Raw genomic sequence first — 19,454 nt, 5'->3', positions numbered from 1 at the left:
TAGATTTCCCCTATTTTCCCGTAGTTGGACAAAGACTGTTCGTCTGTTTGAAGGACTTTAGTTAGCTAAATCTTAAGATTTATAACGGGCCCTCGGGCTAGCTGAACATGTAATGCGGAGACGCATCGACATCTGGCAATCATCTTACTCGAAGTATAGGGTCTGCGTGTGGCGAGCTACGGAACAGAGACCGTTGGAATGTTTACTGTCGAGTGTTACAACTATTTCCTTTTTAAGGAAGAATTGCTCCATGCCTTTGTTAGACAAAGCGTTCATCCCTTAACCGCGGCTACGTTGGGCGACAGACGGTCGCCTCGAGCCCAACCTCACTATCACAACTCTCGAACAATTACAATCGGATTGAATAACTACAATTGTTTAATTACAGCTATAATAGACTCTAGGTTACAATGTTGCGGGATTATCCAAAATTCCAAAGGCTCCGGTGTTCTTTCATCTCCGACATATATATATCAGGACATCGGAGCCTTCCCTTTGGAACTTCGGGAGAGTCCCTTAACACCGTAATCTGGATTCTGTAGCGGCATGTGAGCAGGACAATTCAAATCCTGTTGTTGTTTTGCTTCGGAGTATCAAGACCGTTAGGTCACAAGTATTGTGAGGAGTAATGAACTCTGAGCAAAACAATGTCGCCGCTACTTACAACCGTCAAACGCAGTCGAGTTCAACTTTTCCGGCTGTCCCCTGACCAGTATAAATAAACAAACGCAATCATGAGCGAGAGAGTTCATCGAACAGAGTCAAAGCATTTTGACGTTTAAACAAGCATCGCACTGATCTACGAACTTTCTCTGAGTGTTTAACGGGTATTTATTCCGTAACTCAAAATTATACGAGCGGACTCGTAATTTGTCTGTAATTAACTATTTGATTGACAATATATTTAACGGATTGCTGCGGCAATAATTCGTCTACGTTATTTCGCTACATCAGAACAGATCTATCCTCCACAATTCTATCATAGGCGTAATTAAACAATTGTCGCCATTCGATCCGATTGTATTTGTTCGAGATTTGTGATAATGAGCTTGGGCTCGAGGCGACAACCAGTCGCCGAACGCAGCCGCGGTCACGGGATGAACGCTTTGTCTAACAAAGATATGGAGTAATTCTATAGCTCTCCTTAAAAGAAATGTTTGTAGCGGCACGCGACAGTAAACATTCCAACGGTTTCTGTCCCGTGGCTCGCCATACGTAGAGCCTATTCTTCGGGTATGATGATTACCAGATGTCGATGCATCTCCACAGTACATGTTCAGCTAACCCGAGGACTCGTTACAAACCTTAAGATTTAGTTAACTAAAGTCCTTCAAACAAACAGTCTTTGTCCCAAATACGGGAAGATAGGGGAAATCTATTTTTCTCACGAAGGATGCTTTCCTCTAGCAACTTTCCCTCAAGGGCGGCTAGCATCTTTTTCTAACCACCGATATGGAGATTGACCAATTAGCAGCAACACCAATTTCCCTTACTTTCTGAACGAAGGCTATCCTCCACGAATCCGATGATCTCGTGTCCTTAGACACACCCCATCATAGTTTTCCTCTGCAGCATCATCGCGACGGAAAGTCATTCTCTGGTGAGGTCGTATTACTTAGCGTCTTTACGTTCGGTGGATATTCCACGTTTTAATAATGAGTTAGTTTAGTAATACTTACCGTAGACAAGCAAGTTGAGTACAACTTGGGCTTTGGAAGAAAGCGCATTCTGTTGTCCCGTTGACCGCGAATTCGATATTGAACCTAGGATCATTGTCATTAGCTTCTCAGGTATCTAATTACCACGGTTACTTGTCAAATTCTGTAATAATCATACTTGCACTAGTCAATACATTCTCTATTGCATAACAACAATGTGTAATCCAAATGAAGATTTTTTTCACGTCCCTAACCCTAATCATAATGCGAACCCGACATATATATGCCGGGTGTATATATATGTAATCTATACGACTCATCCTTGAGTTCGGATATCTAGATCGGACTTATAGGAACATTAACGTATGAAAGGTTTATCAAGACGTTAAATCACAGGTGTGTGGCTCAACAAATTGGGATAGTAGATGTTACCAAAAGGTTTTTTACTCTATAAAATGTCAACGTAACATTTTTTTGGACGAGTCCATATAGGTTTATTTAGCCATTATTTGAATCGGTATCAGGACAATATACAATTACTTTTCTACAATAACTTATTAGGGAACTCAATCTGAAATTTTTTCGGTAGCACTTAAGGCAAACACCAACGAAATGCATTGAAATAATTTTGATGCTTATTCAAAACTTACTGACTTTTGTTAGTAATACCTTTTTGTAGATTATCGGAAGTGCTTGAAAAATCGTGCATAGCGTTATTGAACAATTATATATGCATATGTATATATGCATATGTATGTAAAATGTATGTACTAACTAGTTTTAATCTCACTGGAAACCCAAATATTTAGGTTTCTTCCATTATTTAAGCATTTCAAATATGTATATATGTGTAGTTATTTAGTTATACAAATATATACATAAATGAAAACAAAAATATAAAATAACAAAACTAACAAATATTTGTACATTATCTTTTTTATTCGTAGAAAGAAAGTGTATTATATGAAGAGACATATTTTATGTACGCAATCTATATCCTTAAAATAGAAGAAATAAAGAACACAGAGATATGCCTTAATGTTTGACTTTGCGATGAACATACGTATATATCTATATTGGCAATAATTAGAGTTATTTTCTGAATCATATTTATTGATATTAATCTTTATAATATACTACTCACATTATCATAATTATTTATATTTTCCTTTTCGAAGTTGCGTTTCCATTTACTATTCTTGCCTGTTTAAATCATGATATTCTCTTATCAATTAATTTCTAATTGTAAAGGGAACTTTGTATGTATTGATATATCGAACATGATCATTTATCACTTTATTGTGAACATTTTCTGTATCTTGCGTTACAGATGGATCGCCACGTCACAATTCCAGCCAACAGATGCGCGACGTGCTTTTCCATGCTTCGATGAACCCGCTATGAAAGCCACGTTCAAGATCAGCATTGCACGACCAAAGAACATGTCATCCATCTCGAACATGCCTAGGATGGGGGAGCCTATGCCAGTGTAAGTGACTAAACTACTTAACACGTCTATGGAGGAAACGGTTTCGCAAGACACGCGATACATTTGGACCGTTTAGTTGATTGACATTACCTCGATTACTTGGATATTATGAGATATTTTCGCAATCGAATCAAATGTATAGGATTATTCGAGAAGTTCATAATTTTGTCAAGTTATTTGCATGTAGACTGTCCAATTCCGTAGACGAGATGTGTCGTAATTAGACTTTCAAAAATGAATCATAAGTTCTTGTTATCCCCAATGTTGTGTTTCAAGGTATAATCTTTGATATATAAATTATTATAGATCAACAGGACGTTTTATGTGTAGGAACGTGCATGTGTGTGTGTGTGCGCGTGTGCGCGATTGTGGTATGTATATAAATTGGATCTAAAAGATTATGATTTAGGTATCTGAATAGATTATAATAATCTTTTTTCATTGGGTACTACGTTGAATTGAATGAATTTTATAATTTAATTACCTAAATTTCAAATAAAAATTTTTTGAGTAACAATTATACGAATCTTCTGATAGTGACTGATAGAACACACAAAGCATGCGCATGACTGGCAATTTAACATGACATGGATGTAACATTCTTACTACTTGCGGCATTTCAACGTAGACATAATTTGTAGAACCAATAAAGGCTCTGTCTATTAACTGTGTAATCAATTTGCTTGCGCAAAACGTGTTGTCTAAGTTAATTGTTCTGTACTGTTCTTTGTCCATTAGATTCCATAATACAATTGACAATGAAAAAATTCCTTCACGATCAAGAAGTAAGGGAATAACAGAATAACTTAACATTTCGATATAGCGGAAACTTTATAATAAAATTTGTATTGGTGGGAAATAAATTTTGGTCAATCTTATGGTCGTTACTTACGTATTATTTTATTTCATTTTCATATATCAAATATATTTTTCATGAATCTTTTTTATAGATTCTAATATTCTTGATTTGAAAAATTTTAGAAAGCTTCGATTATTATGAATTTGGTAGCAATTGCGAATTTTCTACCGTATTAAATTATTTAAATATTAAAAAATGAAATGAATATTGAAAAAACGTAATACTACTCGTTTTTTTTCTAAAACATTCTGATGTGCTTGATTTTATTACGAGCTGGATTCGAACAACGCAAAAGACAGACTGGGGTATTTTAGGGAATACGATTACAATATTAGTATAGGCCTTGTAATTTTAATTAGTGGAAGTCGACACGAAGTCATATCTAATGCATTTGTCCAACTAAAGGATTGCTGGGTAGAATGTTAGATTTTAAATAATCATATTCGAATTTACGCGACAATACAGTTATCTATATATGTATATGTGTTGAAATCAGAAAGGTTGTTACAAGTATGTATATGTCGTGGATAAAGGAGTATAATTACGCGTTACATGACTATTTAGATGGTATTTTACGCACTAACAATGCGAGAACTAAGAGCAATTCCAAAATAATGTCGAACAGAATTTATACTGACATGCGTATTCTGTAGAATTAACGATTGATTAAGAAAACAGAACTTTAGTCCGATTTCACTGCACTGACTCTTAACAGTCTTAGGGGGCTCCCGGGCGTTTAATATATATTGTCAATACTTCAAGGTTCCTAATTAAAAGAACCAATATCTATTGTCAATATTTATTGATAAACCACATTTTCGTAGAGAACCTTGAAATATTGATAATATTGTTGGTCGTCTAAGGGCACCCTTAACAAACGTGACGCAATGTCACACAGTTGATGTTCAGCCCGTTCTGTCTGAGAATCATGACTTTTTGGCTCCTTATACATGTATTATGAGAATTTTAAATTCACAGTAAGGATGGATCAAGAATTTATCGTATGCATATGGAAAAAGTCATTCTGCAAAATTTTTAAGAATGGAACTCTCCGAATATATATAATGAATAATCGCGACTGTGCCTTCTTATTGCTTACAATTAGATAAATGTTTAGGATACAACCGTTTCTATTTTCTGCGTCTTTTTCACGAAACGTGCAGAGTGCGTAACCCCAACAATTTAATAAATTTTATAAAAATTTAGATTATTACGACTCCTGTAGTAAAGTTTTTCTGCGTTAAAAATTGTCTTCTTAAAAAATGTAATAATTCGTAGATACAAGCCCACAACAATATGTGATAGAAGAGTATCTACATTTTCACTACTTTAATAGAAGTATCTCCTGTATGATAATTATAATAACTATATATCTATACGATAATTTCTTTCTCCAATAAGATATAATTTTTCTCTAATATTATTGTGACATAATTGATACTTATTATCACAATTACTCAGTAAATTTTGAATTTGAAGTAGTCAGTTATTTCCCAACAATCTAAAAATGTTGTGAGATGCTTGCTTAGAATCAAGTTGTATGATTGTTTAAATATAACAAGAAAAATAAAAAATGTTATATTAAAATAGTACTAAATTTCAAATATTATCAACAGATAATATTTGAACCTGTAAAACATTGCGGGATGGCAAATTTAACATTACAGTTGCTAAACTTTTTAAAACAGGGCTCAGTGATATAATTATAATAAAAATGACATGGTATAAATATAAAATCACACGATTAAACTGATATAAATATAGAATACATGGGGAAGTTAAATATAGGTATAGTTTTATTCATATATGTACCTATAAATGTAAATTGATCTTATATGAAACAAATACAAAAGATATATAAAATATAATATTAACTATATGATCCAAATTTTCGTGTATGATGTTAATTGGAAAATGTTCGTTGCTAAATTTTAGATGGAAGAAGCAAAAAGTATTTAACTGATAGAAGGGCTAGAAAAAGATGTTGAATACTATACATTTATAACGAAATAAATAATTATTTACTTATATATTTTTTACGTGCATTTTCGCATCCATTTCTCCCCATGACAATCTTATTGTGCCTCGCAATTCATTTCTATTGTCTCACATGTTTATTTTTAATTTTTTCATATTTTCCATAAATTTTGTATCGTATAATACATCTTTCTTCTTTAATTGTAATCAGGCCTGGCTTACCAACATACGTGTGGGACCATTATGAACGTTCGGTGCCGATGTCCACATACCTGGTTGCTTTTATTGTTTCGGATTTCGAGGTACTGAAATCCGAATCTGAACACTTTAGAGTTTGGGCACGGATCGACGCTATCGAGCAAGCACGCTACACTTTAGACATTGGCCCGAGAATACTCGAATATTACGAAGACTATTTCAAGATTAAGTTTCCCTTGCCCAAGATAGATACTGTTGCTCTACCTGATTTTTCAGCAGGAGCTATGGAAAACTGGGGTTTAATCACTTGCAGGTAAGTTTTATCAACAATCATTTTTATCATTAAATTGTGTATTTTTATAGGGTATTTTAAAGCATATCGATTTTAATCCTATATACTCTGAATGACAGTTGGAGAATTCATAACAAAAGTGACCTTCGTTCATGTTTATCTTTTTTTAGAAACACGAAAAATCAATTATTAATTATTTAATTGGTTCGTTATTTCTTATAGAAATTAATTTTCTGTGTACACCAAAACAATTTCTTCACATTCTACATGTAACATGTTATGGAATAAAATTCGTTACGATATTTGGTAAGTGATATGATTGGATTTTTAGAGAAACTGCTATGCTATATCAAGAAGGCGTCTCGACCAGCAGTGATCAGGAACGTGTAGCAATTGTAATATCTCACGAACTTGCTCATCAATGGTTTGGTAACTTGGTCACTCCAAGTTGGTGGTCGGATCTTTGGTTGAACGAAGGCTTTGCCACTTATGTAGAATATATCGGTGTGAATGCAGTAAGTTGATAAACCGGAAAAAAATATATAATACCATAAGATTATTTCGAATAAAAAATACAATACTTTGTCGTCTTCGACAGGTAATCTCATAACGGCAACTAATCTCTAATTTTAGGAAATATTTTCATATAATGTTTTCTAGGTATAAATCTTTATTCTTAGATATTCTTTCCGGGGTGCTGCTTGTTTGCAGATTTTCTGAATTTACAATTTTGTTTAAAATATTTCAATAGATAAAGTACCACATTAAATATAAAACACATATAGAACTATTTCTAAAAGGAAATCAGAAACATAAATAAATTATTGCGTATAATAATAGTATGAAATACATTTATTGAAAAATTATTTGTTAAGATTCTTGAAAAACTCTTACTATATAGAAAACAAGAAAAGGTCACGTAATAGTCATTATGAAAATAATTTCAAATTAATTAATATTTTTTATATTAATAATTTTTAAATTAAATACTTTTTAGGTAATAACAATGGATTTAAAATAATATGAAGTTTCTCTATTTTGATAAAAGTAAAATATTTCCATTTGATAGATGGTAATAGATTGTACTATATGAAGTATACGTATTTTCAACTTTCTTCTTATTTCCTTTTGGATTAAATAATTAGGATTCTTCATAGATTTTATCGGTTTAATCTTCTAGGTGGAACCAACTTGGAAGGTTTTGGAACAATTCGTTGTACATGATCTGCAAAATGTTTTTGCTTTAGACGCGTTAGAATCTTCACATCAGATATCGATCGAAGTCGAACATCCCGATGAGATTAGTGAAATTTTCGACAGAATTTCTTACGAAAAAGGTATAAATAAAAGACGTGTTGTTTGTAATATAATATGATACAATATGGTAATATAATCATATTAATATTTGAACAGGTGCTTCTATAATAAGAATGATGGATCATTTTCTTACTAACAAAGTATTCAAGCAAGGTCTAACGAATTATTTGAATGGAAAGTAAGTATAAGGATAATAATTTAATTTTCACGTTCATTATTCAGATTTCGGACCAAATTAGGATGCATTAGAAAAGGCAATGACTTTTGTACAAAAGGTTAGTTAACGTACTTTAGATTAGAAGGTATTTAGTATAACCACTTCCTTTTTGATTAAGATTTATTTTATGTGTCTTCAATCTAGATCTTGTATTAGCTTATAATGTTTTCGATAATGTTTTTCTTGATTTCCTCAATATTTCTGAATTCAAGGTCATGTCAAGATCATAGTATAGAAGATTGTTGAATTTGTTCTGACATCAGCTATTTCACTTTGAAGTCAGAAATACATAGTATTATCTAAAACAGTAAAAGTATCCTTGGCTTTTTGTCGAGAAAATATGTTTTGGAAATTTGTCCATTGCAATGTGTTGTCGACTTAAAGCTGTATAATTTTTGTTTCCAATAGTTTTTTTGACAGATTATTGGAAGTGCCTGAACACGGGTGCACGTTATATGGCATATCTTATATATATATAATCAATTATATATTATTAATGCCTTTTTAAATATCTTAAATTACTTTTACTCCATATTATATATCTTAAAGTTAAGAAATAATAGATATATCAAAAACGATTTCAATTTATTGAATTTGAAGTGAAGAATAGGTTCTATGGGCGTCTGAGAGTGAATAAGACAGAAATAGTTAATTAACCCAGCGATAAAATGATCTGACAAATGGATAATGAGAAAACAAAACAAAACAAAGTGTTTAACCCTTTCGCTTCGAGCGCCGCTTATAGGCGGCATCCACGAGATGACCTATGGGTACGAGCGTCGCATATAGGCTGCGACCACGTGATGACTCCTGGGTCTGGCACCCCATATATCCGGCATCCAAATGATGCATATATAAGTGCTATCTGTAGTCAATAATATACTTTTCCGCTATCGGCAGAACATCTTCTGTTGATTTTATTGACATATTGGATTAATCACTTCTTAAAGTTACTCATTGTTGAAACGACATCAGAACGTTTCACGTAATATATTTCAAACATCCAAACGATCGTTTACTGTTTCATGCTAAAAAATTTATTACATCCATTGACAGTGAAACGATATTTCATATATGGTTCTTGCAAGAATTATTGTTATTAAAGACTTAGAGAAACATATATACAGCAAACAGGCACACTGTGCGTATTTCTGGCGCGCGTTTTCGTTCAGTGACAGTACTTCGGCGAACTGGATTGTCGAAGCGAAAGGGTTAAACAATTCACTTCGAAACTGAGATTTCGTGTCTTATACACAATGCGCTACTGCAGTCGCGTCTTCCTTAAAACTGATTGTAATATCGGTCATAATTTTGAGGTATATGGGATGAGTGTAATGTGCGTGTATGTGTGTATGCGTGTTTGCTGTATATTTAAAATGTCTTGGTCTCGCTATTTAAATCTGAAACAGAATACATAACGTAACAGTTAATGATAATAATGTCTAATTAAATGTTAGATATACTTTATACTTGTAAAATATTGTTGTGGAGCGAAGGATTAATATATTAAACTAAAATCATGGTTCATACTTTTGTAACAGAGCGTACCGAAGTGCCGAGCAAAATGATTTATGGGATGCTTTGACAAAACAGGCGCACAAAGACAACGTTCTCGATCCAACGATAACGATAAAGCAAATTATGGATACCTGGACTCTCCAGACTGGTTTTCCAGTGGTGACAGTTATTCGAGATTATAACACTGGTTCAGCGACATTAACGCAGGTTTGTTACAAATAAAAAGATTGGAAACCACACAGGAAAGAAAGAAGCCCAATTTCTTGATTTTAACTTAATTAGTATTAGTCTAATGTTCAGTAGTCATAGCTAATATTTTTGATATTTCTTTAAGTATTCGGTTGAGTAACAAAACATATACATAATTCCAAAATTAAATGAGGAGATAGTTTAGTGGAAAATTGATGACAATATGTTAAATGAGAAAATTCTTCCTCTTCATTTTCTACACTTTATGTCACATAGATTACAAGATCATTAGCCACGATGTTGCACCTGGATGGGTAATATTTTGAAGTATATATTTGTTTCTTTAAGGTAGTTTACTGTATTCTTTATGTAATGTTATAGTGTTAGAACTGTATCTGGTACTATGTTGTAAGTTTATCTTTATGCCGTGGTTCTATTCCTCTGCGCTCATATAATGTTTGGTTTTGGCGTATATTGTACCGAGCAGGCGCTGATCTTGTGACTAGGCATTCATGCGTTAATTTAGTATATCCAGTCCTCATCCAGGAAATTACAGTTCTTTCTTTTCTGTTCTCACTCTTACATGGTACTTGTTGACCAAAATGCTGAATTACATTGTGAACTCTTGTTCCTTTGATTTTGTACCATCCTTCTTTTATGCTTATTTTTATATTGTTTATTTGATCTTGACGTGGAATTAGGATCGTTGGTTCAGTCTGTGAGAGGGTTATAACATTTTTAGCTGCATCATCGGCTTTTTTGTTGTCGAAGACTTTGATCACACTTATGGACTCCGGTTAAATGGCAAAGTTTTGTAGGTTATTGATGAGTACAAATTTCCGAGCTTTCAATATGGCAACATATGGCAATTTATGTTTCGACGACGAAGATCGATGTCAATTTCGGGAGGTTTTGTTTTATTATTTTATCGCCTGTGATAACGGTATATCCTACTCCTGATTTTGATCTCGATGGATCGATTTATTATTCGATTAGCATTTAATTATAGGAATGTGATATTGTATTCTGTTCTGCCTGTTTGATTTTTCGGGAGATCAATAAGGTTGGTCTTTGTCAGTGTAATCTTAATAATCCAGGGGGCTATTTTTGTTTGTTTTCGTCCAATGGTAGAAAACGTTTCGATTATGGGTAATTATAGAATTTTATTAAGTCTAGTATAGGATGGGGTTGGTAATTTAGGTTTATTGTTGTGCAGTTCTCTGTATCTTTTGAAGAAGGTGTATGATATTCAAAGCGCATTTTGGGCTTAGTAACTTTCTCCTTAAGGTTGATATATAACTGATGTCTAAAACTTAATACGTGTTACGACAAACCAATATCAACCAGGCCAACAAGAAGGAAGCTTATTATTACTATAAGATTTTATACAATTTGTTATGTTTGTTTGAAGTTGTTAAATCTTGCGAGCGATTTTTGACACACTTTTACTTAATCAATTTTCTTCAAACCTTGCGCCCAGATATTTCGATTAAGATAATAGGTGTGGTCAAATGGGTATAACGCTGATATTAACAGGTTATAATATATATATTTTCAACAATCTAATAACTTCAATATTTAATACAGTGGTGCGTATGTTGACTGCCAAACTACGAATGAGTACGACCTGAGACTCTTTTCGTATTGGCGACTGTGATGATATGACCTCTGTCGATTGACTGTCTTCGACTTCCAGAGAACAAGTCTAGAGATCAAATGAAGTTCGTTCTCGTATTATCACTGAGGAAAGCTCGGTGTGGGTGTGCGTTTTGAACTAAGTACGCGGATTCGTTGTTCACACTTTTCGTTAGGAAAGTGAGAGTAACGATCCGCGATGCCCATTGGTTATAGCCAACGTTAATGAATAAAGATAGGAGGAGGAAGTTTCCTTCCAACGTGGCTCATGGGTGACATTGATCATGAAAAACCGGCTTTTCCCGTTAGGTAAATATCCGCTTACTCCGTGATTTTTAAGAGCGAATGATGAACCTAAGGACTGTTCTAAAGACCAGCCATAAACCGAAAATACTTGCAGGATTAAAGATTCAGTTAAAAAGATTTTGTTTATGGTAATTCCTTAGGTTTATTGAGGGTCTGTATAACCGTGTATGGGCCTTTGACGGTCAGACAATGAAGGACGTGGCACGGACCATCTCACGCGATGTAACATATGATAACACAATATTCTATCAGAAACCCTAGGAAACTAGGTCAAATTAATAATACTTATTTGTTCGTTACGAGGTTTTTTGTTCATTCGTTACAAGGATTTTCCCGTGCTTTGAACAATAATAATGAAATCAATTAGTATAATTTAAAAATTGTTTTATCTGGGAATTTACTAAAAAGTAAAAAGTAAAAACATAAATTTTAAAAATTTCACATGGAAATTTTATTCGTGAACGCATTAAAATGTTAAATATAATCTCTGTTTGCCATATATGACATATACGTAATATATGTAGGGCACTCATTTTTTTCAGATGATTTATGTGCCTCATAAAAGTCACAAAAATAGAGATTATTTTCAAATTTTTAGTGCCTTTATGAATAAAACCTTGTTAAAAAACTTTTTTAATTTATATTTTTTTATTGTACTTGAGTACCTTTTACCTAATTTTTTTTTTACCAATTTTACCTAATGATTCCACAATTACATTGTGTGGTACATTTGATATTATTATTTGTTTTCATTTTAATATCAAGGATCTTAATTGAAGGGCATGCCTCTGTATCATATGTGAATGTCCTTGTGGTTCTCCGTTAATCCGCCCGTAATATTTCTGTTGGATAGGAATATGCATATAATGGTAGAGTTACAACTTTGTGGTTTTTGTTCGTAGTCTTTAATCGTTTATCCATTTTCTTCTATGATTGGGGTTAGATTGGGGTTTGGGGAAATATATCGGAGATAACTGCAGAATATGAAGTACGATTTGTTAAATTGGAAAGTCATTGTTGAAGGATTTTGAAGGCAGTTGTTCTGCCCTTTTATTGGTTTAACCAACGTAATCACTATCGCACTCTCACTCATTAGAAAGCACTAGTAAATCGGTTGTCACACTTCATTTCTCACTCGAACTATCGCAGAATATTAATAACGCAACCAGTTATACCAAAGACTGCGAATTTAAAAATTTTATAAAAGACAGGTAATGTAAATTATCATATAATATTTTTCATCCGTGGCTTTCAATACAATATTACAATGAATCGACGCGATGTATCGTTCACGAATAACGTTTGTTATGTTTTCGTTCGCTTCTTTCATTTTAGGACCGTTTTATGCTTCGTAATGGTACTATGGTGACCACATCTAGTGTTGAACCACTATGGTGGATACCAATCACATATACGACTGAAAGTCAATTAAATTTCAATACAACTCAACCTTCTCAATGGATGAAAGCAGAAAAATCGATTACGCTATCGAATTTGAACTGGAATTTCTCGGAGTGGGTGATCTTGAATATTCAAGAAACTGGTAAGGAACATGTTCTGAAATAATTTTGAAACAAATATCAGTCTACGTATATAAAAATGTATATTACCTTTCTCTCTCTCTCTCTCTCTCTATCGCTCTCTCTCTCTCTCTCTCTCCTAACATAAAATTAAATATCGATTTATGCTTTCTTGGTTCTTACATCTTTTGTTTCAAATAGAGATGGAAATTCTTAGGATTCTGTTTGCAACATTATCAAGTATGAATTATTTTCTCTTACATTAACAATATGTAAATTCTAATGGCATAGTATATAGAATAATACATATATTATTTGATAAAAACACGCCCAAAAATGACGTAATACCTCACGATCTAATAAAATTAGAATTAAATATACTAAAAATAATTTTGAAACCTGAAGATTATATATTTAATAGCACGACGCGAAATAACGAAAAACTCTCATGTGTTCTTTTATCGCTACTATTCAATACCTAATTTTGTTATACAACATACATTTTCAATGCAATATGATATTGATCAACTTCATAAATTAAAAAGCAGAAAAAAATAATAAATCTTCAAAAACAGAATTTTTTAAAATTCATATTAGAATTTTCAATTACTTATACAATTGTTTTGCAATAAATAAGCATGAAGAAATAAATCATTTGCTTAATTATAACCATGTATTGTGCGGAGCTAGAAAGAATACTAGCATATGCAATACGACTGTGATTGGTTATTCGTATACGAAATGAAACAATATAGCGACGCGTGAGATTGAACGATAAAGAGCAGTACCTCCCTTCACCCAGTGCTGTCTTATTGCTCATTTTCCAACTCCGCATAGTATCTATGCAATAAAATTGAAGAAAGGTAGAGTCGATCAATTTGTTTTTTGAGAGACAATTATTTCGATTGAGAGAGATATTCTATTACACCTATCCCAAAACATGGGTTATCACATATTCTTCTGATAGCCTAATCTTAAGTACACACACACAGACATGCGCACAACCCTTCCACTCATCTTTGACACTCGAAATTCATTGTCTCTCACAATAAAGATTCACATCAAGTTCGTTTTTTATATGTATATTATACTGGTCTAAATTTAATATATTTAATATATAATTAATTTATGTACATGCAATTCATAAATATATATAATATATATAATATATTTAATACATTACACATATCTAATATATTATATGAATTATTGAGCACATACATTGATTAATCCTTTGTTTCGAAATTTTTCTCTATTTAGGATACTACAGAGTGAATTACGACAGGAAAAATTGGCAATTGATAATCAAACAACTGAACAAGGATTCCTTTAGAAATATTTCAACGATCAATCGTGCTCAGTTAATAGATGATGCGCTTAATTTGGCCAGAGCCGGAAGGCTAGATTACGCCATTGCTTTGGATGTCACATCGTATTTAGCTCACGAAACTGAGTACTTACCTTGGAAGTCTGCTTTCACTGCCATGGAATATTTGGATAGCATGCTAGTCAAAACGCCGAGTTACGACAAATTTCGGGTAAATACAAAAATTTATTAACTTTTCTATACCAGTTTCCCAAAACAACACTATATGCCATGTTTTTTTGGCTATTCATAGCAGAATCCTCCATATTTGAACACAAACATAATTTACGTAAGTTAGAAAATGATATACGATGCTATTTAAAGATTTGATTATTATTTTGTCATATATCCTATTTCAAATATTATAATAAATTAATTTTTATAATTTTATGAACGGGAATTTGATGTGTATCTTACTATGACTGAATTTTAAATGTTACAAACACATGGGATGACCGATTATTTGAAAATAAATTGCACGAAAAATGCACGATTACAGAAAGTTTTAGACAGATATAACTAAATGTGCCTCGGGAAAATGTCTAAGATAGAATGAAAGTCTGAACACAAGAATATGAAAAGATATTAGAAAAAGGATAGAATTTTTAATCCCAGTAGGACCATATTTATGATTATGTTTTAACATACATTAACTCATTTATAATAAGATCGGAGACAGTTAAATAAAATTTCTACACAATCTTTTCCTTATATATAATTCATAATCCAAAAGGATAAATTTTCATTATTTCAAATGGATGTAAGAGTTGTTTATTTATACCTATAACATACAGAAACTAGTACACTGAATGTTGTGTGACTAAATTTTTGGATAATAAATGGAATGTTCTATTTGTGCTAGAACAAATACATATATTTCTTTATGTTACATTAAATAATGTTTTAGGTATACATTTTGAAGCTACTCGACAACGTGTACAAACAAGTTGGTTTTAAGGATAGTTCTCGGGATCCTCAGTTGACAGTTCTCACCCGGATCGAAGTGCTAACATGGGCATGTAACTTCGGCCATGATGATTGTGTGCAAAATGCAGTCAGACAGTTCTATAATTGGCGTAATACGCCTAGCCCGGATAAAAATAATCCGTAAGTACCTCTTATATTATGTATTAAGCAATTTGTCAAATTATGAAAACTAGTACTGTAACAAATTCTCTATACCTTTATAAAACAAATAATAAAAAATATTTGTAATTCATTAACATTCTAACTTTGTTTGAAAATAATTTCCTTTTTACAATTGATATTTGAATGCATACGGCATCGTGAATATTATACATAATATTAATTGTGTTTAATATATTCTGATTATTTCATAAACAATAACTTCATCATTCGGTATAAAGGATGCCTTGACAAACGCAGTACTAGTAACATATGTAATTTGGAAAATAAAACTTTTCTAAATACATATGTAAGTCACTGTTTTCGAGAAAGTCGGAAATCAATTATCAGTACAATTATTATATATTAGATTGTCCCAAAAGTTCCTTTCGTGTTGTAAGGAAATAATAGATGCAGAACACTGTTTGTTTTATGTTATTTTATTAAATTATGTATGATCCATTTTGCTCTATTACTGCAATAAATGTGGACATACATCATCAGATTATTATTTTGGAATTAATATACTGAATAATATTAGATTGTCCCAAAAATTTATTTCGTTTTATATGCACATAGTAGATGCACCACATTTTTTGTTTTATATTATTTTATTGAATTATGTATGATTCATTTTGTAATAATAGAAGAAATTTTATAATAATAGAACAAAATCGAGCATACATAATTCAATAGAATAATATAAAACAAAAAATGTTGTGCATCTAGTATTTCCTTATTAAATGAAATAAACTTTTGGGACAACCTAATACTATTTAGTATATTCAGTATAATACTATTCTAAAATAATGATCAGGTGATGTATGTCCATGTTTACTTTTACTTTACTATTTATCATCTTAGTTTATTATTGATATGAGCTGAAAGTATACCACTTAATATACCCACTTAACTCGGAACCCGCATGTATTTACTAGTGCAATCGTATGATCGACATCTGCTATCTATGAGTTGTTGCTAGAATTAGAACTAGAATTATCTGGAGTTATACAGGTTATAAACAAGAATTGCCAAGAATACAGAACGATTAGGCACCGTGGTCACCACCTCCTGCCACACAAGATGATTATTTGAAAAGTAATTTGAAAAGTAAAGTATGTATATACAATATTACTATTCGCATTCGTACAAACATCATGGCGCTTTCTCTGCTTCCACCAACATTTTCCATTTTTTACATATTCTTTTTTTTATTATTTAATTTGTACTTTACAATTTGTCCACCTGGAAATTCTGTAAATTTTTCTAACTTAATTGCTAAATAATATGTGGATGACTACCTCCAGCAGGATACCATCTTCGAGTTTGATTATTTTATTCCTTTAGTGAGGTCAGTGGGGTGTTTTCTTCTTGGTCTTCTTTTTATGTAGGTTTTGCTCATTTTAGCAGCCAGCAGGTTTTGATGTTTTGCCGTTCTTTCCTTGTATTTTTCTGCGTACCTGCCGATTTCTTCTTTGACCGTTGGTATTTTTAAGTCTTTGTGTATATTCTCGTCTCTGACATACCATGGGGCGTTGACTATTGTTCTCAGTATCTTCGACTGTAGCGACTCTAGTTTATTTATGTGGCTCATTGCTGCTGTCCCTCATAGCGGTATTCCGTACGTCCAAATTGGTCTTATTATCGTTTTGTAGATTTTTAGTTTATTGTCTATGCTGAGTTTAGAATTTCGATTAGTTAGCCAGTACATCTGTCTTCTTTTTATCCGTACTTTGTCTATAATTGATTTAGTATGTACATCTTCTTCTATGCTATAATTTAAAATTTATTAACGATCACTTTCTACAAATTCAACGATTGACAATTGTTAACATTGATCAATGTTGCCACTTTCCACGGTCTCGCGCGGGTTACGAGTTAAATGGATAACCCTCTATATATTTTAAAAAATATATTGGTCATATATAATAAATATATCAGTCATATATTTAAAACATTTTTTCTATATTTTCAACCTACCTTTTCCTGAAGACTATTATACTGCTCAATAGTATTACATTTTCCAGGACACTCAACATATTTAAAGTTCTTTTTATTTATATTTCTATTTCTTTATGTTACTATTTTTAAGTTACTCTAAAGTTTAATCAAGATTGTGAAATCTTATGTATCGTATTTTTTGATATTCAAAATTAAAAGTGTGTGGTCCTTTATTATAAAGTTATTTACACAAAAGAATGTATTTTTCCTAAAGTTATATTTTAACTAGGAATTAATTTCTTTTAAAAATAGAAATAATACATTATATTACTTTATTTAAAAGATAACTCCATCTGAAATGACATTTCAAAGAAAAATTATCTATTTGCCCGATCCAATATGATAATACATATTGCAAAATTTGATAATATTAGAGAAGTAATATCTCTTAATAAAACTTTTAAATATTGTTAGGATCTCGCCAAATCTGAAATTGGTCGTCTACTGTACGGCTATTCGATTCGGAGGACAAATTGAATGGGACTTTGCTTGGCAAAGGTACTTAGAAACTAATGTCGGTTCTGAGAAGGATTTACTTTTGCATTCTCTTGGTTGTACGAGAGAAACTTGGCTTTTAAGTCGTTATTTGGACTGGATGGTTACGGAAAATTCGGGTATCAGGAAGCAAGATGCAGGACATGTTCTAAATTCTATTGCTAGCAACCCTATTGGACAGCCACTAGCATTTAATTTCCTCAGAAATAAATGGGCTCGTCTTCGAGAATAGTAAGTCTTTTATTATATCTTATTCCATCATTTAAGTCACTGTTATCTACAGTAGTACATGAAAATATTTGAACATTTATCACATATTACCTATATAAATCGCATGTACATATTATATATGTTATATAAATCATTTTGAATTTCATTAGCAATGAAACATTATACTATTATAACGATATTGGTAAAAGTTGAAGACCCGTCGAATTAGTCTTCAAGACAGCCAAAATCGTGAAAAATTGTAAACAGTAATTTTCTTGCACAAAATGGTTTGTAAGATCATTTGAAATGAAATATATGTGTTTGAAACTCGTTTTGTGTTGAAACTCGGAACAGTTAGGCGTCATTGTTAAAAACACGCAAGAAATATAATAATCTTGCAGAAAGAAGTTTAAATTGAAAAGTGTAAATATTGAAAAAATGTATATGATAATACTTGTACAGCCTTTTTTTCAGTCGTTTGTTATATTGATAGCGATAAGTAAGTACGTAAATTCAAATTTTGGTAAAATATGGTGTCTGTCATAATAAAAAATTGCAAACTGCCATTGCACCTTTTTTTAAATTTAAACTTACAAACTTTTGTATTAATTGATTGCTCGTGACATTCGGAATAAAAAAGGCCGAAACTATAGAGAAACTATGTCCTTTCTGATTTCGATGATTTTTAAATATGTTGAATAGTATGAGAAGCTCAACATTTTGAACAATTTTTTCCTGTACATGTAACTGAGAGTTGAGTTTCCGAAATATTCATAATAATCCATCGATACCATTACAGTGTTCTATCATTGTGGATCCGTGGTAGCGTGCGCGTTAGTATTGATTGCCAAAAGTCTGGCGGCGGGCGGGTATAACGGCCAAGCGATACCTAGCTCTTATCTTCTGTTTATACATATTATGTATAAACGAGACAAGCTTGGATAAAGCTCTGTGCATAGCTGCATATGCAAAGCTGTAAGAAATATTTGCTATAATCAAATTAAAAATAAATATCATCAATGTATTGGGTTTGGATTTAGGTTAGCTACCTTAATCTGGCAGTTAGGGCGCTCAATTCTCGA

At 32.1% G+C, this 19,454-nt stretch overlaps 1 protein-coding gene across 7 annotated transcripts in view; it reads left to right on the top strand.

The window, feature by feature from the left end:
- The window catches only part of LOC126866431 (aminopeptidase Ey), a 51,824-nt gene that overhangs the window by 21,461 nt on the left and 10,909 nt on the right, over positions 1-19,454 (top strand). For 6 of the 7 annotated variants that reach the window (XM_050619999.1, XM_050620009.1, XM_050620037.1 and 3 more), the window contains 10 exons: positions 2,989-3,147; positions 6,195-6,494; positions 6,805-6,988; positions 7,654-7,810; positions 7,887-7,968; positions 9,549-9,732; positions 12,991-13,198; positions 14,436-14,713; positions 15,449-15,648; positions 18,082-18,393. In XM_050619999.1, coding sequence (XP_050475956.1) covers positions 2,989-3,147; positions 6,195-6,494; positions 6,805-6,988; positions 7,654-7,810; positions 7,887-7,968; positions 9,549-9,732; positions 12,991-13,198; positions 14,436-14,713; positions 15,449-15,648; positions 18,082-18,393 — 2,064 coding nt within the window. Of the gene's footprint in view, positions 1-404; positions 828-2,988; positions 3,148-6,194; positions 6,495-6,804; positions 6,989-7,653; positions 7,811-7,886; positions 7,969-9,548; positions 9,733-12,990; positions 13,199-14,435; positions 14,714-15,448; positions 15,649-18,081; positions 18,394-19,454 lie in introns of those variants that run through there. The other variant, XM_050620053.1, reaches the window with a different exon arrangement.

This window comes from Bombus huntii, chromosome 1, assembly GCF_024542735.1.
Source record: "Bombus huntii isolate Logan2020A chromosome 1, iyBomHunt1.1, whole genome shotgun sequence".
In the NCBI taxonomy this organism is placed as follows: domain Eukaryota; kingdom Metazoa; phylum Arthropoda; class Insecta; order Hymenoptera; family Apidae; genus Bombus; species Bombus huntii.
The sequence above is the reverse complement of the archived record's forward strand: the minus strand, read 5'-3'. Positions and strand labels throughout refer to the sequence as shown.